General features: G+C 44.9%; 1 protein-coding gene across 1 annotated transcript; it reads right to left on the reverse strand.

Annotated features, from left to right (window-relative positions):
* Positions 1–12,793: 12,793 nt before the first annotated feature.
* lingo4a (leucine rich repeat and Ig domain containing 4a) lies at positions 12,794–14,680 on the reverse strand. Its single transcript, XM_030789232.1, has one exon. The coding sequence runs from the start codon at positions 14,678–14,680 to the stop codon at positions 12,794–12,796; it is 1,887 nt and encodes a 628-aa protein (XP_030645092.1).
* Between the last annotated feature and the right edge of the window lie 13,017 nt (positions 14,681–27,697).

A 27,697-nucleotide genomic window follows, 5' to 3' on the forward strand; every position in this document is an offset into this window, starting at 1 on the left:
CAATCTGTTGATGGGAAGAGCCCTGCAGTGGGCTACCGCTGTTTGGGAGCGAAGGGGAGAAGAGGTGGCGACCTATGCGCGCTTCGAGGGTCTCTTCTGTGCTGTCTTTGACCACCCTGCAGAGGGCAGGGAGGTTGGAGAGCGGCTGCTCCAACTCACCCAGGGTACCGACTCAGCAGCTGATTACTCCCTGTCCTTCCGCATCGCTGCCGCCGCCAGTGGGTGGAACGAGTCAGCCCTGTGTTCTATCTACCGCCGTGGACTAAGAGAAGACCTACAAATGGAGTTAGCTTGCTGCGATGAAAACCTGGGTCTGGACTCTCTCATGGCTCTCTCCATCCGATTGGATCGCCTGCTGCAGGAGCGCCGTCGCACTTCCGGAGTCACCAGATTGCCCATCCCTTCCTGTCCACACTCCGAGCCCGAACCCATGGAAGTAGGCAGCACCCATCTTACCGTCCGAGAACGTCGTCGCCGGATCGAGCAGGGTCTGTGTCTCTACTGCGGAGAGGGAGGTCATCTGGTTCCCAGCTGCCCAATTAGGCCGGTCCGTCCACGTGAGAGTGGGAGAGGAGCGCTCCCCAGGAGCACAGCCCCACGCCATGAGGTAAGCGCTTCCTCCTTCCTCATGTCTGCCCAGCCTTTCCTACTTCCCGTGACGGTGCGCTGCGGTGATTCTTCCCTCTCTCTTACAGCCCTGCTAGATTCGGGGGCGGCAGGAAATTTCATCAGCCGTTCCCTGGTCCGGACTCTCCACATACCACTGCACTGTCTGTCCACCTCCGTGTCCATCCATGCTCTCGACGGCCTCCCCGTGGGAAGTGGTTTGGTCACTCACATCACCACCTCAGTTCAACTCACCGTGGGGGTGTTCCATCGAGAGGACATCCAGCTTCTCGTTCTCCCATCATCAACTTACCCCCTCATCCTCGGTCTTCCCTGGCTCCAGCGTCACAACCCCAGCATCTCATGGTCCGATAAAGAGATCACCTCCTGGTCACCGTCCTGTAGTCAACATTGCCTCCGTCTATTCTGTGCCGCCACATCCATTGAAAGCCCTCCCACTTCAATCGCTCCTGAGGTTCCCAGGCAATACCGTGACTTACAAGAAGTCTTCAGTAAACACCAAGCCACTCGTCTCCCTCCTCATCGTCCCTGGGACTGTGCCATCGACCTCCTGCCCGGTACTTCACCTCCTCGTGGGCGCGTATACCCCCTCTCATTGATCGAAACCCGCGCTATGGAGGACTACATCGAAGAGGCTCTCCAACAAGGCTTCATTCGCCCATCCACTTCCCCAGCCTCGGCGGGTTTCTTCTTCGTCGGAAAGAAGGATGGGGGTTTACGTCCCTGTATCGACTACCGAGGGCTGAACTCCATCACGGTGAAGTACCGGTACCCACTCCCTCTAGTCCCATCGGCCATAGAACAACTCCGAGGGTCCCGATTCTTCACCAAATTGGATCTCCGGAGTGCCTATAACCTAATCCGTATCCGGGAGGGTGACGAGTGGAAAACGGCCTTCAGCACAACTGCAGGTCATTATAAGTATTTGGTCATGCCTTTCGGTTTGGTTAATGCACCCTCTGTCTTCCAGGCCCTGGTGAACGATGTGCTGAGAGACTTTTTGGGAAGATTTGTTATCGCCTATATCGACGACATCCTCATCCACTCCGCCACGCTCTCAGAACACATCACACACGTTCGCCAGGTCCTGTCACGCCTCCTAGAACACCAACTCTACGTGAAGGCAGAGAAGTGCGTATTCCACCGAACCACCGTCTCCTTCCTGGGATACGTGATCGGCCCTGAGGGAGTGAGGATGGAGGAGAAGAAGATCTTGGCAGTCACCACATGGCCAGAACCCAGCACCGTCAAGGAACTCCAACGCTTCCTGGGATTTGCCAACTTCTACCGTCGGTTCATTCGCGGATTTAGCTCTGTGGCTGCCCCCCTCTCAGCCCTCCTTAAGGGACAGCCTAGAAAACTGTGCTGGAGTGACGCTGCCAGAGCTGCTTTCCGCCTGTTAAAGGAGCGTTTCACCTCTGCTCCCATACTAAAAATGCCTGACCCGAAAAAATCGTTCACCGTGGAGGTGGACGCTTCCGACACAGGTGTGGGAGCGGTTCTGTCGCAGCGTCATGGTGAGCCTTCTAAACTTTACCCGTGTGCCTTTTTTTCTAGAAAGTTGTCCCCAGCTGAGAGGAACTACGACGTGGGCAACCGAGAGCTGCTGGCGGTGAAGTTGGCACTTGAGGAGTGGAGACACTGGCTAGAGGGATCTCAGGAGCCATTCATCGTGCTGACCGACCACCGCAACCTGGAGTATATCAGAGCAGCAAAACGACTCAATCCACGTCAAGCCAGGTGGGCCCTCTTTTTCTCTAGATTCAATTTCTCGATCTCCTTCCGCCCAGGATCTAAGAACGGAAAAGCCGACGCGTTGTCACGCATCCACGGGTCGAGTGAGAGTCCTGCTGCCGATAAGACAATCATCGCCTCATCGCTGATCGTAGCGCCCATCCAATGGAACTTGGAGGAGGACATCCGGAGGGAACTCGCCAGAGAACCCGCACCATCTGACCGGCCCGTGGACAAAACATACATCCCTTCGGCTCTCCGTGATCGGATCATCACCTGGGCGCACACATCCCCTTCCTCTGGTCATCCCGGCATTACACGCACCACCCAACTCCTAACAGCTAAATATTGGTGGCCCACCTTGGCCTCTGACATGCAAAGATTTGTCAAATCCTGCTCCATCTGCGCCACTACCAAGTCCCCGAGGGAGGTCCCCGCCGGTAAACTATTGCCCCTACCCATACTGCAGAGACCATGGTCGCACATTGCGGTGGACTTTATTACGGACCTCCCTCGGTCAGACGGTAACACCACGGTCTTGGTAGTGGTAGATCGTTTTTCCAAAGCATGTCGTCTAATCCCATTCACGTCTCTTCCCTCTGCTCTCCAGGTTGCGGATGCCCTCTTTCACAATGTTTTCCGCTGTTTTGGCCTTCCGGAGGACATTTTGTCTGACCGTGGCTCGCAGTTTACTTCTCGTGTTTGGAAGGCATTCATGGAGAAACTGGGTGTCACGGTGAGCCTCACATCCGGCTACCACCCGGAGTCCAATGGCCAGGCAGAGCGGACCATCCAGGACCTGGGGAGGTTTCTTCGTAGCTACTGTCATAATCGTCAACATGACTGGTCCCAGTTTTTGCCTTGGGCTGAATACGCGCAGAACTCCTTTCAGTGTGTTCTGGGCTACCAGCCTCCCCTGTGTCCCTGGATCCCGAGTCAGACCGAAGCCCCCGCGGTGGACGATTGGTTTCGGCGGGCGGAGAGGGTCTGGCAAATGGCCCATGTCCACCTCCATAGAGCCGTCCGCCGACAGAAAATCAAGGCCGATCGCCACCGCCGGGATTCTCCAGTGTTCAACCCAGGAGACAGGGTATGGCTCTCGACTCGGGATCTCAAGCTCCGCCTGCCTTGCCGGAAGCTCAGTCCGCGATTTGTGGGGCCATTTAAAGTCCTCCGGAGGGTCAATCCAGTCACATACACTCTCCTACTACCTCCCCATTACAAGATCTCACCCTCTTTTCATGTCTCCCTCCTCAGGCCGGTGATTCCTGGTCCACTGGCTGATGCGGTCCCCCGTGACACTCCACCTCCAGCGCTGGAAATCGAAGGCGCACCTGCCTACGCGGTGCGCACTCTTCTCGACTCCAGACGCCGTCAAGGCCGCATTCAGTATCTGGTGGACTGGGAGGGGTACGGTCCCGAGGAGCGATGCTGGGTGCCGTCATCGGATATCTTGGACATCAACCTGATCACAGATTTCCATCGGGATCACCCAGATCGTCCCGCTCCTCGCCCTCGTGAACGTCCCCCTGGCCGGCGACGCTCCACGGCTGGAGCCGTGCGTCAAGGGGGGGGTACTGTAACGAGCTCGTCTCCTCCCCCGCCGACTTCAGCCATTCGGCCATCAGCGTCGCCGGTTTTCTAATCACCGGCCTATTCACTCATCACCTGCACCTGTCGTCACTTACATGCACACAGTCACTCTCCCTTACTTAAACCCCTCTGTTTCCTTTGCGCACCGCGAAGTCTACACTAGTCAATGTGTTTTCTAAGCGTTAGTACTTACCTGATAGCGTTCTTCATTCAGTTCTGTAAATCCTTTGCTTATTCTAGTACTTTGTTTGTTTGTTACTTTCTTGTATCTTTCATACTCTTTTTGGATATTAAACCTGCAACTCTGCACTTGCGTCCTCCCATTGGTGATTCGTTACAAAAGGATTACAAAGAGATCCCATTCAGTTTTAAGTGTGAAACACAGCTGAGCTTAGAGCCAGTCAATGTAATCACCAAATAGACAAATATTCACTGTCAGAAAGTACAGCTGGGGTCCCACTTTGAATATGACTTTTTTTTCATTCAAGTCCTCATTTTCCATTATCATTTTGCTCATTGTAGTTACTGTCACACACTTTTCATTATTGGTGCCATTAGCTCTGATAGTGCACATATACAATAGAAATAGATACAATAGCTACAACAGATCTATTGTATTTGTGCACTAATATATAATCTATAATAGACTTCACTCCATGTAGGTACTTCTTAAAATCAAGACCACTTTCCTGTGAATCACATGTGCTTATAGATTTTACACAACATTTGATAGCACAGTTTTAATAAATAGTGGTCGGTATTTGCTGCTAGAGCAACGTATACACACACACACACACACACACACACAAACACTGGATATTTTTGGCAGCAATCTGGGATGTTGTGAGTTGTAAGTGCAGGCAGAGGCATTGAAAGGATAAATATGATGTGGTCTGGGACAGACTGCACAACACAGAGGTAATCCATAAGGATTATAATTTATCGTTCTGCACGTGATGCTGTTATATCTGGGCTGTTCTGGCGGATGAAGAGAGAGTGAAAGGCTGAGATCAGTGAAATGGGCGAGACATCTGGCAGGGAAAACAGCACTACTGTCTGTGTCAGCTCTGTCTCTCATTCACACACTCACATAGACACAGACACACACACACACGCCACCAGACTGAACAATGGTATGCCGGTGCAGATGTTTACACAGCCTGAGTGTCAGATGCCATGCATCTTTAAACATATAAACAGATAAAATACAGGACGAGTGCATCGATACTGCAGATCAAATCAAATGATCCTTCATACACACAGTACAGAGACTAATACATATTAACATACACAGTGACTAATACACATTCACACATATATGGTTACAAATACACACTTTCAAATATTCACAAATATAGTGATAAAAAAAAAAACATTCACACACATAGTGATTAATATACATTCAGACATATAGTGATGAATACATTCAGATATATTGTGATTAATACACAATCACACATATAGTGGTTAATACACAATTACACATATAGTGATTAATACGCATTCAGACATATAGTGATTAAAACACGTGCATCGTTTTCAGTTAGATTACTTCTCCTTCAGAGCAGGTTCCAAGTAAGACTTTGCTTTAAATTGCTTAGTAGCCGCGATTTCTGGGTTCTCCCTTGTCTCTGTTGCGTGTAATTGTCCGAGTAGCCGCGATTTCTGTTTGCTCTGTATACTCTGCTGTCGTTTACCGTATATAATTTACTTCGTGCGTGATTCTTTCAGGGCTTGCTTTACCTTAGGTTCTCCGTCTGTGTAGAACTGTGTGCGCTGTCTGGTAGCGTTGTTTCCTTACTTTACTAGGGAGTTTGTATTGAATTCCTGTCGCATCAGCTGCTGAATTGCTGACTTGCATTTGTTTGTTACTCTCAGTCTCAGTCAATTTACGCTTTGTTCTGAGGGGGCGGGGCTGTAGCCAGCCCTTAAGCCGCGAACGCTGTAGTCACAAGACTCATTAGTAATAGTGCTTCTGCCAAGCGGCAGCTGTAGCGGCAGCTGTAGCAGTCTCGTCTCCCTTGTCTCGTCGGACTAAGACAAGGGAGTCTACCTGCGGGAGTCCACCGAGGAAGGACAACGAGGAAGCGGAGACAACTGCTGCCTGTCTGCCGTACTCTAAGCGATTTATTTTCATCTTGATTTATTTATTTTCATTTGCTTATCTGTGTAATTGTGTCTCTTCCCTACCTCCTAAAAATACCTTGTCCCCCTCACACTAATCATGTGTCATCTCCCTATTCCTGTTCAAGTTTCCTCTTGCAATCTCCGCAGGTGGCGGCCGATGCATCCTCGTGGACGCAACCTGTCTAACCTCATCCATCCACCACGCTCTGCTAACACTGCTACTGGCTTTTCAGGTGGTCTCTGGAACTGCCAATCGGCGGTACAGAAGGCCGACTTCATCTCCGCTCAAGCCTCCTTGCTGTCCCTGCACTTTCTGGCCCTCACGGAGACGTGGATCATACCGGAGAACACAGCCACTCCCGCTGCCCTCTCCACTGCCTTTTCCTTCTTTTCCTAGACCCTGCTGATGTCAGTAGCTACCGTCCAGTCTCTCTCCTACCGTTTCTCTCCAAAACCTTGGAACGTGCAGTATATAACCAACTCTCACCATATCTTCTGCAGTACAATCTCCTGGATCAGAATCAATCCGGATTCAAAGCCGGCCACTCCACCGAGATGGCCCTCCTTGCTGTCACGGAGGAGCTCCACTTGGCCAGAGCAAAGTCTCTCAGCTCTGTCCTCATACTCCTCTCTTACCACTACTATGCTGATGACACACAGCTGTTCTTCTCCTTCCCCCCCTCTGACTCCCAGGTTCAACCTCGCATCGCAGCCTGCCTAGCTGACATTGCCTCCTGGATGTCTACTAACCATCTCAAACTCAACCCGGAGTAAACAGAGCTCCTGTTTTTTCCTGCTAAGAACTCCCCAGCGATCGACACTGCAATCACCATCGAGGGATCTGTGGTGTTCCCCACCACAGCAGCCAAAAACCTTGGCGTAACCCTCGACAACTAGCTGACCTACTCCGGTCACATCGCAGCAGTCACTCGATCCTGCAGATTCTCCCTATACAACATCAGGAGAATCCGCCTATTCCTCACACAACAGGCTGCTCCAGCTCGTGCAGAACGCCGCTGCACGCCTGGTATTCAACCTCCCTAAGCACTCTCATGTCACTCCACTGCTTACTGCGCTCCACTGGCTTCCGGTAGCAGCCCTGCATCCAGTTCAAGACACTGGTACTGGCCTACCAGGCCACAAGAGGCTCCGCCCCATCATACCTTCAGTCTCTTATAACTCCATACACCCCAACTAGGACCCTCCGCTCTACGACCTCTGGACAACTGACGGTCCCCTCACTCCGGGAACCCGGCAGCCGCTCCTCCCGACCACGCCTCTTCTCCGACATTGCCCCGAGCCGGTGGAACGACCTCCCCCATGCAGTCAAGACTGCAGAATCTCTTACCATCTTCCGCAGGAAACTGAAAACCCACCTCTTTAGAACACACCTGTCCCCCAATGCCTAACCTGCCTTTCCTAGGGGAAAAAAAAAAACTTTGTCTTGTATCTGTGTTTGTCAAAGTATTCCAGGGGCGCAATGCGAAGGGGCAATTTGACGCTCAGTCTTATTGTGATCTCTGCTCACAAGGTATTAGAAAGCCGACTGATGGACTGATTGTAAGTCACTTTGGTAAAAAGCGTCTGCCAAATAACTAAATTGTAAATTTATACATACATGTATAGTAACATACACATCCACACATATGGTGGTTCATACACATTCATACAGAGTTGACTAAGAATTTGCTGCAGGAGGTTTTGAGATATTTGAGAGAAAAAGACTAGAGAAAGAGCAAAGAGTGTTTGACTGGCAGTTAAGTTTTGCTTAGTTTAGCTTTTGACACATAATAGCAGAAGCAGAAAAATGGCTGTGATATTCAGTGAAGCAGTGGACTCCCTGTCTGTCAAATTTAGTTAAACATTTTATGGACTTTCAAACTGATGCATGATAGAGGTATCTACAGAATGTAGAGGAAGAGGGTATGCATAAGAAAGTATCATTATGTGTTTGATGTTTATCTCCATATGCAAAACAAGCCAATAAAAATAGTCACCAAACACATATTACATTTAATGTCTCCCGTTACAGGCTCTTTCGCTTTCTCCACATATTTACACAGTAAGTCTCAAAGGCTTTTATGGCACAGGACTTCATGACAAATTCAGAGTGAGTATCAGAACTGTACTGTGATCACAGTGTGAATATCAGGACTGTAGTGTGATCACAGTGTGAGTATCAGGACTGTGGTGTGATCACAGTGTGAGTATCGGGACTGTAGTGTGATCACAGTGTGATTGTCAAACCCATAGCATGATGTGCTTCACAGAGATATGGCTCCATTACAGCAGGCCAGACTCTGCAATCACACTGGATGGGCTCTATCTGGTGCACGCAGACAGGGGAAGTATTAGAGACAAGAGGGAGGGTGGTGGGTTTGGCCTTTTCATCAGCCAAATATGATATAATTCAGGACATGTTCAAGTAAAAATGACTGTCTGTACTCCCGACACTGAACTGGTAATGGTGGGGTTTTTCCCCTACCGTCAACAGTGGGACTTTTTCCGTTCCATTTTCCTGGTTGTACGCCTTCAATAAATGTAGCTTTGCTGTGTGACATCATGCACTCAGCAATCACCAGACTGGAAACCCAGCATCCAAATGCCTTTGTCCTCATCTTCTCTACCCTGACTAACTTTACACAGTGTCATATACGAAACAACTGACAGTAAGACACTGAACCTGCTGTATACTAATATCAGGAGTGCACACAACTTCACCACGCTTCCTCCACTGGGAAGATCAGGACACATCCAAATAACACCCTGCTACAGCCCCTCCAACCCCCATGCATTTGCCTTTGGATTTCTTCAGCACTTTCAACACCATTCAACCCCTCCTGCTGGCAAAGAAGCTCATAACCATGCAGACTGATCTGAGTTTGGTGGACTGGACCACAGATCCGTCTTCAGGGGAGCCAGACAGGTATGAGATAGTGAGTAATACTGGCACACCTTAGGGAACTGCACTGTGTCTTATTCACACTTCACACTTCAAGTGAAACTCTAGTCACTGATGCCTGTCACCATCCAGGGTGAGGAGATGGAAATGGTGGAGATTTCTAAGTTCCTTGGTGGGCACTTAAGCAATAAACCGGACTAGTCAACACTGCAGCACTCTCCAGAACAGAGCAGGATGTTGCTACTGACTTTCAATGTGTGCAGCAGTCTGCTCTGGGTGTTTTAATCCGTCAGTAATTCTCAGTCTGCTCTGGGTGTTTTATCAGTCAGTAATAGTCAGTCTGCTCTGGGAGTTTCATCAGTAAGTAATTGTCAGTCTGCTCTGGGTGTTTTATCAGTCAGTAATAGTCAGTCTGCTCTGGGAGTTTCATCAGTAAGTAATTGTCAGTCTGCTCTGGGTGTTTTATCAGTCAGTAATTCTCAGTCTGCTCTGGGTGTTTTAATCAGTCAGTAATTGTCGGTCTGCTCTGGGTGTTTTATCAGTCAGTAAAAGCCAGTCAGCTCTGGGTGTTTTAATTAGTCAGTAATCGTCAGTCTGCTCTGGGTGTTGTATCAGTCAGTAATAGTCAGTCTGCTCTGGGAGTTTCATCAGTAAGTAATCGTCAGTCTGCTCTGGGTGTTGTATCAGTCAGTAATAGTCAGTCTGCTCTGGGAGTTTCATCAGTAAGTAATCGTCAGTCTGCTCTGGGTGTTTTATCAGTCAGTAATAGTCAGTCTGCTCTGGGTGTTTTATCAGTCAGTAATAGTCAGTCTGCTCTGGGTGTTTTATCAGTCAGTAATAGTCAGTCTGCTCTGGGTGTTTTATCAGTCAGTAATAGTCAGTCTGCTCTGGGTGTTTCATCAGTCAGTAATAGTCAGTCTGCTCTGGGTGTTTTATCAGTCAGCAATAGTCAGTCCGCTCTGGGTGTTTCATCAGTAAGTAATCATCAGTCTGCTCTGGGTGTTTTATCAGTCAGTAATAGTCAGTCTGCTCTGGGTGTTTTATCAGTCAGTAATAGTCAGTCTGCTCTGGGAGTTTCATCAGTCAGTAATAGTCAGTCTGCTCTGGGTGTTTTATCAGTCAGTAATAGTCAATAATAGTCAGTCTGCTCTGGGTGTTTCATCAGTCAGTAATAGTAAGTCATAGTCAGTAATCGTCAGTCCACTCTGGGTGTTGTATCAGTCAGTAATAGTCAGTCTGCTCTGGGTGTTTCATCAGTAAGTAATAGTCAGTCTGCTCTGGGTGTTTAATCAGTCAGTAATAGCCAGTAATAGTCAGTCTGCTCTGGGTGTTGTATCAGTCAGTAATAGTAAGTCATAGTCAGTAATCGTCAGTCCACTCTGGGTGTTGTATCAGTCAGTAATAGTCAGTCTGCTTTGGGTGTTGTATCAGTCAGTAATAGTCAGTAATAGTCAGTGAACTCTTCTTTATTGTGCTGTGCTGTGGATTAGGAGTTAGGCTGAACAAGCTGGTGAAGAAACCCAGCTCTGCTGTTTGACTTCAACTGGATAGTCTGAAGGAGGTACCAAGGAGGAGTGAGGGCAAAAACCTACTCCACCCTGGATAACCCCCCCCACACTCTCTACAATGAGCTGAGGCAGTACTGGAGCCCCTTCAGTCATCAGCTCGTCCCTGCCCAGTGTGTGAAGGAGCGTCTCAGGTATTCTTTCGTGCCAACAATCATCAGACTGTTCAATACAGTCTGTGAACATGACCTCAGCCTCAAAAGCTGTGACACCCCCCCCCCCCCCCCCCACACACACACACTTACTTTTACCAATATTCTTAAGCTGTGACACCCCCCCCCCCCCCCCCCCCCCCCCCCCACACACACACACACACTTTTACCAATATTTTTGCTGGTACACACTGACCCTCTATTACATGTTTACATACTTGTGTACTTGAAATACTTGAACAATTTACTTACATACATACTTGTATAATGCACCATAACCTAATGTTTGGTCACTTTTGCACTCCGGTCACTTCAGGATACGTTTACTTCCTTCATGTTCCTGGTCACATCATCGTTACATGTTCTTTGTCACTTTAATTGACTTGCATGTTTACATGTTCTTTGTCACCTTAATTTACTTTTACACGTTTACATGTTTACCTACTTCTCTTGTTATTTTATTAATATATGTTTAGCAGCACTGTTCTATTTATTTCTATTTTTTCCATTGTAACTTGCGTTGTAACTAACTAAATTTTCCCCCGGAGGTTAATAAGGTGCTATCTTATCCGATCCTATTCTATACGTGCTCTGATGGGAAGAGCATGGAAGGATGGTGGAGCTTTTGGGATTTGTTTGTAAAATGAGATGAAAGGACAGGGGCATGGGGTAATATTTACTTTCAGTGGATTATGGGTAAATCCTCTCAGAGTGGGGAGGGGTTTGGTATTGTTCTGTGGGGTTTGGTGTCCAGACACTGCCAAAACAAAACTGATTTTCATCAAGTAAACATACATTCTATTCAACCATAGCTCTTTAATACCAAACCAACCATTTTATACCAAATCATATCAATTTCATTCAAAAACAAAGGTATGAAATTACAGCTATCATTGACACCATGAAACCCCATCATGGGAGATTGACAGTTTAATGAAACCACAAAGCTGTGATGGTATTTCCATATTCAATCTAAAACAGTAATGAAACACTTCAGGAGAAATATTATTCACTGTGGAGCATGATGCAAACTCAGAGCAGAAATCCATTATTTAATTCATTAGGAGACTCTGCTCAGAGCCTCATCTGTCCCAAATAAAATAGAAACAAGCACAACTCCGGCTCTCTCCTTCTCTGTCTCTCTCTCTCTGTCTGTCTGTCTCTCTCTGTCTGTCTCTCTCTCCTTCTCTGTCTGTCTCTCTCTCCTTCTCTGTCTCTCTCTCTCTCTCTCTCTCCTTCTCTGTCTCTCTCTCTCTCTCTCTCTCTGTCTCTCTCTCTCTCTGTCTGTCTCTCTCTCTGTCTCTCTCTCTGTCTGTCTCTCTCTCTGTCTGTCTCTCTCTCTCTGTCTGTCTCTCTCAGAGACAGAGAGAGAGAGAGTGAACACAAAAGCAAAATTTTTCTTATATGAAAATCATTTACAACATTGCAAAAATCTTTTCATGAAGCAGAAGAAGAATTAGGAAAAAAAATAAGAGGACAGCTAAGCTTCTGCACTGTAACTGGGTATCATTGGGTTTTGTGCTGTCAGGGTCATGAGGTCAGTGTAAAATGATCTCCCAGTAATGAGGGTGTGATACAGTCCAGTCCCACATGCCCTCGGAGCACCTCTCACCACCTTGTGAGAGAGGTGGCAGATCCCTGGATCTAACAGAGAGGGACCCTACATGAGTGGTGCCAAGAGTCAACAGAGAGTGCCCTACTGCAACACCCACCCGCACACCTGGTCTTCAGTATTAAAACTCTCACCCCCACACCACACCTACAGCACTATTATATTCCCCTGTGTTAGCAAGTTCATGTATACCATTCTCCTAGTATCATTCACTAACTATGCTCATGCACTCTTTAGCACCAGTGACATGCATGCAGAAGCACCAGTGACATGCATTGTTGTGCTCCTCTGAACTCCAGCTACATGCATTGGCAATGTTTTCTAAACAGCAGCTACATGCGTTGATGCTGTCCTCTGAACTGTAGCTACATGACTTGATGCTCATTGTCTGCTAAACAGAATTTAAATGCACTGAAGTCCCAAGTAAGAGCTAAATGCACAAGTGATGTATTTAAAGTGCAGTTTTTCGGCTACAAATGCGTCATATGAGTTTCATGGTGAATCTACCCATTTCAGTGTTGGTGCCCCCTCCACCACTTGCACCCACAGAACTACGTGGCACAAAGTCAATGGTGGCCGTGTGTTTTATCTGCCCTTTACTTTGACTCCAGAGGAACATAAACACAAAGCAGATGGCCACTGAGCTCAGAAATGACAGAAAACCCATTGTCACAGCAATCACCAGAGTTTTGATTTCAAATGGGAATGGCTGTGTGCCCTGAGATGAGCTGTTGATTGGTGGTTGAGCAGAGGGAAGGCTCCAACCTTCCAAGAAGAAAGGATAAGTGCGGTTGCGTGATGAATAGGGGAATCCCCGCACACGAAGGCTCACCGAAACACTGTCATTTCCTGCTGCATTGGAAGCTAAGCACAGGTAGTAACCGCTGTCCTGGACCTGGGCATAACGGACTTCTAGTGATCCATTGGATAGCACACGAATTCGGCCTGTGGGAGACAGAATGGAGCGCTGTGGATTCAACCATGTGATGGAGGGAACTGGATCACCATCTGCCCGACAGGAAAACAGAACTGTGTGACCCTCATCCACTCGAACATCCTGAGGTTTACGAGTCAATATTCGGGCTTGTCGACAGGTGAAGAGCCCTGGCAATTCAGATTCTGTGAAGTCCCAGAATGTTCTACCCTGCACCTGCTCGGGGGCAGCACATACAGGGGGTCGTCCATCAAAGTCTAGATGCAGCTGTCTGCGCAGCACCCACAACAATCTACAGTCACAGGACAGAGGGTTCCCATCTAATCGCAGGACCTGGAGGGATCCCAGTGAGTGGAAGACAGGCTCCTCCAGGGTGACTAGTCTGTTAGATGAGATATTGAGCAGACGAAAGTAAGCCAGGCCTTGGAATGCCCCAGAGTCCACCTGCAACAGTCCTGCTCCCATCAGGTGAAACTCCTGCAGTCTGAGCAGATCCCCCAGAAGGTGCCCCTTGATGGAGGTGATGGGGTTGTAGGAGAGGTCTAGGTATTGCAGGTAGACCAGGTGATGCAATGGCGTGTAGGGAATGGTGCTCAGGTTGCAGTGGGTTAGCGAGAGAGAGGTGAGGTTAAGCCCGATTAGGCTGTTGGTTGCCAGTGTTCCCAGCCAGGGACAGTGAGACACCGTAAGCTCCCTCAAGCGGCTCAGTCTCTGGAATGAGTTATTAGGCAGTGCTGTGATACTTAGTCGACACAGCCGCAACTGCACCAGCCCAGTGAGCTGGGACAGGGCCTCAGATGGCACTGAGGTCAAATTACACCTATCAAGATGCAGTTGTTGCAGGTTCAGCAGCCCCGTGAAAGCCCTGTTAGAGATGAACACCAAGTCATTCTCACTGGCCTCCAGCTGCTGTAGAGACACCATCTCACGGAAGCTGTAGTCCAGGAAGACCAGGATCTCATTTTCACTTATGTCCAGCAGCCGGAGACTGGGTAGTCCAGCAAACACCCCAACTGGAATGATCTTCAAACGATTCCTGCAAATCCGCAATGTTAGAAGCTTTTGCAAACCAAGGAAAGCTTCAGCCTCAATCATAGTGAGGACATTGTCGCTAAGATCGAGCTCTCGCAGCTGTCCCAATCCAGAGAACTGTCGACGAGCTAGGCTCTTCAGTCGATTGCGCACCAGGCTTAGATGCTGAGCATTTCTGGGGATAGCATCAGGAACGGAGGTCAGGAGACGGCCAGTGCAGTTGACCAAAAGCATTTCTGAGTCACATATACAGCGCTGGGGGCAGGACCAGGTGTGTTCAGCTGTAGACACCAGGCCAGCAACCCAGAAGAGGAGGGCGCTATAACGGACAGCCACCTCCACACACATCTGGGGTCCAGCCTGCAGGAGCAGAGGAAGGAAGGGCAGAGACTCAAAGTACATTCACATTCTAAACTCACACACACACACTCACTCATTTACTGGAGACTGATTAAGGCAACTTACCACTTTGCTAAACAGCTACAGATTCTCATAACCAGCAGTGAGTCAGTCAGCTTCTCTGACCCCAGCTCTCAACCTAAAGGGAAAGTCACAAAACAAGCTTGAAGAGAAAACAACAAGGAACATCAGTTGAATTGAGATAGACAAGCTCATCTGAGTGTGGAACCATCTCCACTGACCTGAATACACTCAGCAAAGGCTTTGAAAACTAACACAGTGTGAGGACTGATGCCACACTGTTTGTTGCCACACTGTCCTCTCCATTCAGTGTCACCTTAAATTGAAATTTTCTCACTGTTTATTTTCTTAGGTTCTTAGGAAATAGACTGAGGTTCTTTCTACTGAGATAGCCAAATGGGAAGACAGCCACTGTATTGTGCTACAATGGGAACAGTCCAGTAATTATGGGACCATTCCTGCTCTGCATTGGCTATATTCATATTGTGCACTGTTGTGCCATCTGTCGTTATTCTAACGATATTCATGTAGACATGAAAAAAATCAATTAATACATGGTCTGTGTAAAGTTGTCTTGTATTTTATTCATTCAGTGAGGCCCAAAAAACAGCCAAATCCAAACCACTAACATATGTCAACAGAAGGCTCTGCAGATATTCATGAAAAGGCCACAACACAGACTTGTTTAAACAGTTAAAATCGACTTAAAAACACAAAGTATTTGACAACACATCATTATTGAATTAATCAATTTATTTGTTAATTAGCCCTTAGACACTGTAGACATTTAGACAAACTCCAGATTTAGACCTATTAGTTATCTAAACATATGAAAAAATAAAAACAGATGAAAAAATTAAAAAAACATGTCTGATTAATTCTTTAAATAAAACAAAATAAAATAAAATTTAAACAAATTGAGTAAATAAAATTGATTTCCTATTTTCCTGTTCCTATTCCTATTGATTTCCTAAGGATTATTATTATTATTATTATTATTATTATTATTAGGGCCCAAGCACCAATGGTGCTGCGCCTCCAGTGCCCACCACAGGGCGCATGCACCGGAGGTGCAAAACCCTATTGTTTTCTTAAGGATTCTTCCTCTTCTTCTTTTTCTTTTTCTTCAGCGCTTGGCCATTTTTGAGGTGGTTCCCCTAGGCGAAAACTCATGAAATTTGGTACACACTTCAGTGCATGTGACAGTACTCAGGGGCAGAGGCTTGGCCCCGACGTGGCCCGGGGACTCTGCAGTGCCCCCATATGACGTTGAGTCTTGTGCCCGGCATGTAAGTTCATCTACACGCACCAAATTTTGTAGGCACGTGGGTCTCCCCAAGGTGAACAAATTTGCAGTAACATTGTATTAGCCATGCCCAAAAAGAAGTGAATTATTTTGGATTTTGTGTCTTTTGGCACAAGTTACATTTTGACGTTCTCCTCCTAGACAGTTCATCGGATTCATGTCAGATTTGCTATACATGATGTCAAGTTGTTGCAGATTTTCAGTTGCGAAAGGATCTTTGATATCTTGCAAGGCGTTGAAATACTAAAACAATGAATTTATGTGTCTCACCACACAGGACAGGAATATGTCTTAAATTCTCCATGCATTGCTTGATACAGCTCAGACTTCACAGGTTATTGGTTATAATGGTTATGATGATTTCCACAAGCCCAGAGTGACACCCTGGTATTCCACCACCATCTGGCAACAGAGAGAGTGGCTTTCTCACCAATCTCGGCTATGGCGCTCCTAGACGGTTCATCAGATTCCTTTCAGATTTGGTGTACATCCAGTCATGAGTGTCCTGATTTATACTGTGAAGTGATTTTTGATATGTTGAACAGTGTAGCCATGGGTAAATGGTGAATTTGGGCACCTCTGAACAGAACATTTTTGGGTTGTTTGTTTCACAAGTCTGACAAGTGACAGGATGTTTAACCAATCAAATGAATGAGTTGTAGCGTGGGGGTTGGTCTAGAGGTCAAGGGTCGCCACCATATTTGTTGACGTGTTTAGAGCACGTTCTCTGTGTTGCTAATTCACCGATGTCAGGAGGCATTTTGTGTGCTTAGTAAAAATGAACTCTTAATTTGATGATTAAGTCAGGGATAACGGTTGACGAGCTGTCCTGGTATGAAATTTTGGGCGAGTCGTAGGCAAACTCAGCTTAGTCGCGTTGTTGCGAACTCATGTTGGGAGGCATGTTGCATGCTCAATAATAAATGAGCTCCGAATGGCCTTTTAAGAGAAGCAGACCGTATTCTGTCACCTTGGTTACTTGTGGTGTTGTGTTAATTTGGTGATTGACAGGGATGAAGGCTGACGAACTGGACGTGGTGCACAGAAATTCCGCTTCAAGTCGTGGAGTTTGCTCCGCCAATGCATTTCATTATGCACTTAAACTTGTGCATTTGTGCCTGCATGTGCACAGAGGAAATGTTATGGTTAATCTTAAAAAGCCCACCTGTTCATGATGCTACTTTTGGCAGATTGCTTGGTTCACATAAACATTATTTTGTTGATAAGCCCGAATGCTTTTAGCTGTCGCAATGACCATGTAGTGTAATGGCATGATCCACAACACTCGTGGATTTAATCTCAACATATTTCAAAACACAGCTGGGTCAGATGAACACAATATGTTTGGATGTTTAATTTCCATAAAATTCAGATTGGATGCTCATTAAAGCTAATTTATTGCAAGGAAAAATTAGCATGTTATGCTAGCCCACGGTGTGCTTTAAACATAGGCTACTTATTGACACAGCTGAGGCTGTAATATCAGGTTGCTATGATATCTAACAGCAAACTATGCCTATGCTGTTAGCTAGCTTATGTTAAAGCCACATCTTCAAGCTATTGTGATATGGATAGCTAAATTAGCTTCTATTCCCACGCATGAAAATTTTAAGCAATAGGAGTATGACGAGTCTGTTTATGTAGCCTACATCTTAGGGCTGTCACTGCTGTCCCAGCCATGTGACGCGGCACACGAGGGGTGTGGTAGTTCATTACACATTCATTCATCAAGGTTAAACTGCACAAAATATTTACAATTTGAGCATTTTGACTTGCATGCCAAAGCTGTGTCCTTGTATTCGATACACAAAAACTGATATTTCCAATGTTTAAAACTCTTGTTTTTTGTTTTTTTCTTTAGCACACACATGTTAAGTAAAGACAATGTCTGAAAATGAGATTTTACATGCAATTCAGCATCCTACATGGAAATAAAGAAAATTTGTGAGATGCATATTCACACAGCACACAAAAGGGGTTGTGGTACCTTTGCAGGTTACCTGAATAGGTGTTGTGTAAAGATGCGTTAGTGTATGCAGGCATTGAGCATAATGACATTTACATGTCAAAAGGTTTTTCTTTTTTTTTGTAGTTTTATTTAGAATCATGACATTGATGTCTACATTGTCTAAGGACACACATGAACATTAATTTAACAGTAATATTTGTGTTTGTTTGCCAAAACCTCAGCAAGTGGGCTGGGCATATTATGTGGTTTTGTTGTTTTAAGCTTGAATCCTTTTAGCTGTTGCTATGACCATGTAATTCAGCACACATATAAGATGTGATTGCTTGCGGCTATATTTTCTGTCATTTTCTGTCCATGCACTGTGCATTTGTGTGGTTTTGTGTTGGAAAAAATACAACCAATCAGATATTTTTTCTACGGAGTCTCTGGGGAGAATATCCTCCATCCAGGGTATTCTCTATCCTTGATAGAATGCCCTGACCATTAAACAGAATGAGAACATACATTTGGATTGACAATTTGATAAACCAATCATATTTGTAGCCATTGATTTTCTGATTTTACCATGGCTCCAGGGTATTCTAGAAGACCCACTTACTCGCTCAACATGAGATCTAGCATAGTGCTAACTAGTAATTGATAGCCAACGTCGAAAATGGCAACAGCTAGAGATGATATTGTCTCAGGTGGAGATGATATTGTCGTGGATTGTCCCGATAGTGTGTGTGTGTGTGTGCGTGCATAATTAGAACAACGCAATTCTTGAAGATGGAGCAGAAAAATCATATTTTGCCTAAAGCGGAAAAATGGCCAGGGGCACCCCATGTTTTTTGTTAGTGTTTTTTTTGGGGGGGGGAGCAGAAGGGACATCTAAGAGTAGTGAGCTGGGAGCAGGTGCTTTGTCATGCTTACATGCTATGTGCTGTGAACTAGCTAAATGAACTAACTGAAGAAGCTAAATGTTTTTGCTAACCTTGGGGTTTCAACGCTACAGTTCCACTGCAGGTTGAACTAAGGTTGATTTCTTAAATAGTGACTCTTACAAACAATACAAATTAACAGATTGTGTTCCTTTTTTAAATTAAGGATTCGCTGATTGACAAACATGTTGTGTGAGTTCAAATTGGGTGAATTTGGTGTATCAAATACAGGCCACTTGACAGCAAATCCCACACCCCTTTTAATTGCCAGTCTGCCCCTGGAGGTTCCAGTTCTGATAGGCATGGTTCGCCACAGTAAAACTCTATTATTTAATAGCAGTGGCTCCATCTTCGAAAATTGCATTGTTCTTGTTACACACACACACACACACACACAGGGCATGATGGTTTGCCACTGGTGTATTATGGGTAGGACACTAGGAGTGTGAGTATGCATGAGTCAGACTGTGAGTGTGTATGGAGTGTTCTCAAATGGGCTGTCTATCACTCATTGCAGATCACACTATTTTGCATAACATACAAAGTGAGACAGAGGACAGAATTAGACTTATCTAACACAGCTCTGCATCATCACTACCGCATGCCCAACTGGCATCAGAGGGCAGCCGTGAGTCAATGCCACCCCATGCTGACAGTCAGAGTCAGCAGCAACGTCTACATATACACCTGCCTACTTCACTTTGATTGGGTGATGTAAAGTGCAGAGTCAACACATACATGCACACAAATTGCTCTGCCAACTGAGATGTCAAAACACTTATAGTAACTTTTTTCAGTAGTGTACACTGATAGAGAATCTCAAAGGCTTTATCAGCCTTTTGATCAGCCAGTGGCAAAACAGAAGCATATAAAATCTTAAAGGTTCTGAAAGTCATTATCTTTAAAATGGGACACATCAGAGAGCCGGAGTTCGCAGAAACAAGATTTTCTGTTAAAAGCCCGCAAAGACCTACCAAATTTCTTGATGCTTGCCTTTAACGGTCGACTGTTCCATTTTACTCTGGAAAAAATATTAAAGAGTGCCTGATCCATGAATATGATTTTTTTAGAACAACTAAGATAACTTAAGCAGTCACCTTTGAATTTTATTTGAATGACATGTATCAACCAGATACAGAGAACAGGACATAACAGTGGCTCTTCGCAGCGTGACGAGTACAGTCGGTAAGAAATGCTAGTAAACTATATTACAATGCTGAAAACCGTCCGTTTTCTCACACACAGGCACTACCTTATTGAAAGTAATAACCGAAATGGCAATAGTGCTAACCTCTCCTAGCGTCAAAAATGAATTCAAGTTTTCAAGAATTCAAGTTGGCTTCCAAGTTTTCAAAACAGAACAAGGGGCTGCAAAAAGAAGAGTCTTACCCCAGTCAAAGTTGAGTAAAAATCTGTTCCATACACCTTCCATTTGCTCCAACTCCTTTTTCTCATTATTATTATTCGTTCGGGAGTGTTGCAAGTTCGCTTACTTCTGTTCCAACCGCTGTAGTTTCAAATTGTTCACGAAGCGGTTGTCCTCGACGCAAAAACGGAACAGAACAAAACGACCGAAAAATTGTGTATTTGCACAGATATAAAATAGGTCACAGTTCTTGCCCCATGAATATTCACCTTTCGGCAGAACATGCATAGTTATACGCATTATTGCTCTTTAGATTTCTAGACAAAATATTTTGTGTTCTTAAATAAATTTCTTCAAATTTAGATCAAAGTATATGTGGGCATATGTGCATGGCTCTCCTTTTCAGAGGCAGAATCCAATGATGTCTGTGTTGCAACCTTGTTTGTTTATTTATTTATTTATTTACAACACGACGGTGGAACCCAGCCAAAGCAGAGCATTACTTGTCCCACAGCTTTATGGGCTGGATGATGGGAAGGATGAGCGGGTCAGCCAAATCTACGGATTTCGCTAAAACAACAGATGGCCACCAAATTAAGGCAGAAGCAATATGCGCGCTGCTCCGAGCGAATATGAAGCGTTTGGTTTGTGTGACACCTTCATCGCAGGGTATCATAATCAGAATAATCGGCAAAACGGGTCCTTTTTCGCTGAGCAAAGACAATAATAATGAACCGGTTATCGTTTGCACAGACACACACACACACACTCCTTTCATACTTTTCTCCTTGTTCAGTGGGAAAAAATCACATGAACATTACAACGTCCTGTATCTACAATTAATTTCAAATGATATCTATAAATCATTTATGAGTAGTGAAAACTCCAAGTAAATGTATCCACAATGCATTTTGACTTGTTATAATCAGTTTCAGATTATGATGGAACTATGTAAAGTCATATACATATACACTGGTGTGTCCCGATTTTTACACTGAGAAACATGAATGTGCATGGTCAGAGAACCATTTTCTTGTGTGTGTGTGTGTGAACGTGAGTGAGTGAGAGAGTGCGTGTCTGAAAGTGTGAGTATTTAAGTATGATTTTGTGTGCGTGTGTGCATGCAGTGCATGTGTGTGTGTGTGTGCGTGCTTGTGCATGTAAGTGTATGAATGTGTGTGTTTGTGTTGACTGAGTGGATTAGATGATTTAGTGCGCGTCAGCGTCTGTGTAAATGTGTTTATGTAATGACAGAAAAACAAGCAGCTTCTGCCAAGTCTCCAGTCACCACAAACTTAAAATTCATTCATTTAACATACACACCCTTTAAGAAATAACCCTCACCACCCAGAGACAAAGAGATCCCACGATACTCTTTACCAGACTCCTTTTGACCACTTCTCCAGCCCATCACACTCATATACCACATTGTGACCGAGGGCTCTGTCTCAGGCCGCGAGCGGCGTTTTTCCCCCCAAACTAACCACTTTCCTTAGTTGTACAGTGTCCGTTCGTGTTTGTGTCCTGTTACATGTAGGTCATTCATACATATCAATAATGCACATATTCCAATAACATATTGCGCTAGCTTCGAGGGTGCACACTCGAAGCACGCAGCAGGTTACCCGGTTTCATACACACAAGCATTTCCAATTCACGTTCACAATCTTACAGTTTAAAACTCCCTACAAACACCCCCACTTACACCTAAATGTTTGTTAACGTCTTTACTGTTTGTTTTACCGTTACCGTCTTTATCAGGTTACACACACAATTACTCATTGAAATATTTGGTCCCGTCTTTATTGTACTTAGCGCTCGGTTTAAATGTCTTTTTGTGTTATAGGATTTTGTTCGTTGTCTTGTCTCCCTACGCTCCCCGTTTCCTCTCTCCATGTGTGTGTTAATCTGTGCCATAGCGGGGTACAACTACCGGTGCAGGGGAGGACCAAACCGAGCTGGAGCGACGCAGGCTAGTTTATTGAGGTTGACCTGGGGTGCGCATGCGCAGTGTAGGATGAGGCGGTACCACAAAACTAGCGAAGGAGTTGGATGTGAAAAAGTGATGATTTATTGAAATTATGGGGACAGGTGAAATTGGGAATGTATAAATATGTGTATAAAATATGTGTATAAAAGTAGTGGTGATTCTGTCTGTACACTGAAATGAATGTGGTATGTTCTGGGGGAGAGGCTTATGAGTGAAAAGAGGGTTTCAATCTTTGTATGTTGAGGGAGTCAGGAGAGTAACAGAGTGTAGCTGTGGTGTGTTGAATTGAATTTGATTTGAGAAATTGAAAGTAGCGATTTGTTTGTTTATTTATTTGTTTATCTATTTTTTTTTTGTTGGTTTGTTTTTTTTTTCTTGTAAATGTATATATATACTTTTTTTTTCACTGTACATATTTGCCATTTTGGACATTTTTTTTTTTCACTTTTCTTCACTTTGGTTGGGACCACTTTTTTGTGCACTGTAAATAAAACATCTTGCACTTACGTGCTATTTGCGGTGGAGCCATTTTTTTGTTGTTGTTTTTGGTGCATTTTGGGCAACCCGAACCCCTGTTCGGCTTCACCCTGCCACACACATACTGTACATCAGTCAGTTTGATTCACAAAAGCACTAAACAGCTTACTGCTCAGGGCTCAGCCATGCATTTGTGAACTGGTGTGCATGTGTTTGTGTGAATGAGGGTTTATCTCTGTGCATCTCTCCCAGTGCTGGCATCACACAACAGATGGCTCTCTCTCTCCCTCTCTTTCTCACTCTCTCTCTCTCTCACTCTCTCTTTCTCACTCTCTCTCTGTATCTGTCTCTCTCTCTCTCTCTCTCTCACTTGCTCTTCTCTTTCTCACTCCCTCTCTCTCACTCTCTCTCTGTCTCTCTCTCTCTCTCTCTCTCTCTCTCTCTCTCTCACTTGCTCTCTTTCTCACTCCCTCTCTCTCACTCTCTCTCTGTCTCTCTCTCTCTCTCACTTGCTCTCTTTCTCACTCTCTCTCTCTCTCTCTCTCTCTCTCACTTGCTCTCTTTCTCACTCCCTCTCTCTCACTCTCTCTCTCCCTCTCTCTCTCTCTGCTGACTCAGGACTCAGTTCCATCTGTCACCATAGTGATGTTTTGTGGTAGCAGGTGAATTCTGTTATTCTAAGCAAGAAACATCATTATACTATATCATGTTTTATTACTACAATGCCACTAATATGCTAGTACTAAGTCGTGTGGTTTTACTTTGCTACTGAATCAGATCTCTCTGCACTGTTCACTCTCTCTCCTGTGTGTCTGTATTTCTGTCCTGTTTCTTTGTAATGCTGTGTAGCATTTAATTCAGACGCAGTTCTGTGAGTACTTCTGTCCTGTTTGTCTGCAGTTCTTTCCTGTTTATCTGCAAATCTCTGCACTGCAAATCTTACATATCTGTGCTGTTTGTCCTGTCTGTCTGTATTTCTGGTCTGTCTGTATTTCTGGCCTGTTTGTATTTCTGTCCTGTCTGTCTGTATTCCTGTCTTGTTTCCTTGTGGTGCAGTAGGCCTATTTAAACTGTGTTTCTGTCCTGTCTGTCTGTATTCCTGTCTTGTTTCCTTGTGGTGCAGTAGGCCTATTTAAACTGTATTTCTGTCCTGTCTGTCTGTATTCCTGTCTTGTTTCTTTGTGGTGCAGTAGGCCTATTTAAACTGTATTTCTGTCCTGTCTGTCTGTATTCCTGTCTTGTTTCCTTGTGGTGCAGTAGGCCTATTTAAACTGTATTTCTGTCCTGTCTGTCTGTATTCCTGTCTTGTTTCCTTGTGGTGCAGTAGGCCTATTTAAACTGTGTTTCTGTCCTGTCTGTCTGTATTCCTGTCTTGTTTCCTTGTGGTGCAGTAGGCCTATTTAAACTGTATTTCTGTCCTGTCTGTCTGTATTCCTGTCTTGTTTCTTTGTGGTGCAGTAGGCCTATTTAAACTGTATTTCTGTCCTGTCTGTCTGTATTCCTGTCTTGTTTCCTTGTGGTGCAGTAGGCCTATTTAAACTGTATTTCTGTCCTGTCTGTCTGTATTCCTGTCTTGTTTCCTTGTGGTGCAGTAGGCCTATTTAAACTGTGTTTCTGTCCTGTCTGTCTGTATTCCTGTCTTGTTTCCTTGTGGTGCAGTAGGCCTGTTTAAACTGTATTTCTGTCCTGTCTGTCTGTATTCCTGTCTTGTTTCCTTGTGGTGCAGTAGGCCTGTTTAAACTGATGACTATGTAGCAGTCTCTTCACACCTCACAACGTTCAGCCCCTCATATATCCTCCACTTCCTTCTCTTTCTCTCTTCTGACACACCCTCACTCTCTTTCTCTCTTCTGACACACCCTCACTCTCTTTCTCTCTTCTGACACACCCTCACTGTCTTTCTCTTCTGACACACCCTCACTGTCTTTCTCTCTTCTGACACACCCTCACTCTCTTTCTCTCTTCTGACACACCCTCACTCTCTTTCTCTCTTCTGACACACCCTCACTCTCTTTCTCTCTTCTGACACACCCTCACTGTCTTTCTCTTCTGACACACCCTCACTGTCTTTCTCTCTTCTGACACACCCTCACTCTCTTTCTCTCTTCTGACACACCCTCACTCTCTTTCTCTCTTCTGACACACCCTCACTGTCTTTCTCTTCTGACACACCCTCACTCTCTTTCTCTCTTCTGACACACCCTCACTGTCATTCTCCGCTCTCTGGTATCTTTTTTTCTTTTGGTCTCTCTGAGTCTTTTTCATTAAGCCGCAGGTAAAAACAACATGCAAAAGAGTTAACTATGCCCACCCACACAGAAATTAGCACTCACATGTCTTCACTCAAACTTAAAAACATACATACACACACACACACACACACACAGAGTCAAAAACTCAGTGTTGCGATGAAACAGTGTCAGGAATATTCATTTATTCATTCATTCAATCTTTAAGCCGCTTATCCTAATTAGGGTTATGGAGGGTGCTGGATCCCAGCGTTCATTTGGGCGAAAGGTGGGGAAACACCCTGGACAGGAAAAATGGAAACAGTGTTTTCTTACGATTGGGCTCAAGCATAGCAGTGCTTGAGATTATTAACAGTAATGAGAGAGAGAGAGAGAGAGAGAGAGAGAGAGGAGGTGGGGGTTCTGAGTCTTGCAAGCTGTACATTTCTCATGACAACCAATGAATTCAATTAGATTCACATGACCAGAACGCGAGAGAGAGAGAGAGAGAGAGAGAGAGGGAGAGGGAGAGAGAGTTAAGAAAAAAGTAAGTAACAGCAGGAAATGCAGCTTCCTCTTTCTTCTTGCTTGTAGCAGAGCTGATAACTGTGAGTGTGTCAGATTGCCCTCTCTCTGCCCACTGCGCACACTCAGGTAAGAGACTCTCTTTGTCAGCTGACACTCAGCTCTCTATGTCTCTATTGCAGTCTGTGTTCAAGCTGCATTCCATCATATTACAGCTAGTCTCTCTCCATCCATCTTAACACACACTCAAACGTCCACACAGATAGAGCTTTGTTGTGCTACTAACAGGTCCTCTCTGTCCTGTTTGTCTGTTATTCTGTTCTGTTTGTCTGTAATTCTGTCCTGTTTGTCTTTAGTTCTAAGTTGTTTGTCTGTAGTTCTGTTCTGTTTGTCTGTAATTTTGTCCTGTGTGCCTGCAGTTCTGCCCTTTTCATCTGTAGTTCTTTCCTTCCCAAAATTTAGACCTGTGACTGTGTATCAGTCATCCTTTCTCATCTCCCTTTAAAATATATATATATATATATATATTTTTTTTTTTTTTTTGGTTCTCTGACTTCTTTTTTTAATTTGGACAAAACAATAACAGACACCTTGACATTCTTATTCTGGTTGAGATGGTACATGTGTGTTAACAGAAGGATATCCACACTGATTCTGGTTGAGATGGTACATGTGTGTTAACAGAGAGATATCTACACTGATTCTGGTTGAGATGGTACATGTGTGTTGACATAGAGATATCCACACTGATTCTGATTGAGATGGTACATGTGTGTTGACAGAGAGATATCTACACTGATTCTGGTTGAGATGGTACATGTGTGTTGACAGAGAGATATCTACACTGATTCTGATTGAGATGGTACATGTTGTGTTGACAGAGAGATATCTACACTGATTCTGGTTGAGATGGTACATGTGTGTTAACAGAGAGATATCTACACTGATTCTGGTTGAGATGGTACATGTGTGTTGACAGAGAGATATCTACACTGATTCTGGTTGAGATGGTACATGTGTGTTGACAGAGAGATATCCACACTGATTCTGGTTGAGATGGTACATGTGTGTTAACAGAGAGATATCTACACTGATTCTGGTTGAGATGGTACATGTGTGTTGACAGAGAGATATCTACACTGATTCTGATTGAGATGGTACATGTGTGTTGACAGAGAGATATCTACACTGATTCTGGTTGAGATGGTACATGTGTGTTAACAGAGAGATATCTACACTGATTCTGGTTGAGATGGTACATGTGTGTTGACAGAGAGATATCTACACTGATTCTGGTTGAGATGGTACATGTGTGTTGACAGAGAGATATCCACACTGATTCTGGTTGAGATGGTACATGTGTGTTAACAGAGAGATATCTACACTGATTCTGGTTGAGATGGTACATGTGTGTTGACAGAGAGATATCTACACTGATTCTGATTGAGATGGTACATGTGTGTTGACAGAGAGATATCCACACTGATTCTGGTTGAGATGGTACATGTGTGTTAACAGAGAGATATCTACACTGATTCTGGTTGAGATGGTACATGTGTGTTGACAGAGAGATATCTACACTGATTCTGGTTGAGATGGTACATGTGTGTTGACAGAGAGATATCCACACTGATTCTGGTTGAGATGGTACATGTGTGTTAACAGAGAGATATCTACACTGATTCTGGTTGAGATGGTACATGTGTGTTGACAGAGAGATATCCACACTGATTCTGGTTGAGATGGTACATGTGTGTTGACAGAGAGATATCCACACTGATTCTGGTTGAGATGGTACATGTGTGTTGACAGAGAGATATCTACACTGATTCTGGTTGAGATGGTACATGTGTGTTGACAGAGAGATATCCACACTGATTCTGGTTGAGATGGTACATGTGTGTTAACAGAGAGATATCCACACTGATTCTGGTTGAGATGGTACATGTGTGTTAACAGAGAGATATCTACACTGATTCTGGTTGAGATGGTACATGTGTGTTAACAGAGAGATATCTACACTGATTCTGGTTGAGATGGTACATGTGTGTTAACAGAGAGATATCTACACTGATTCTGGTTGAGATGGTACATGTGTGTTGACAGAGAGATATCTACACTGATTCTGGTTGAGATGGTACATGTGTGTTAACAGAGAGATATCTACACTGATTCTGGTTGAGATGGTACATGTGTGTTGACAGAGAGATATCCACAC

This window comes from Chanos chanos, chromosome 12, assembly GCF_902362185.1.
Source record: "Chanos chanos chromosome 12, fChaCha1.1, whole genome shotgun sequence".
Lineage (NCBI taxonomy): Eukaryota > Metazoa > Chordata > Actinopteri > Gonorynchiformes > Chanidae > Chanos > Chanos chanos.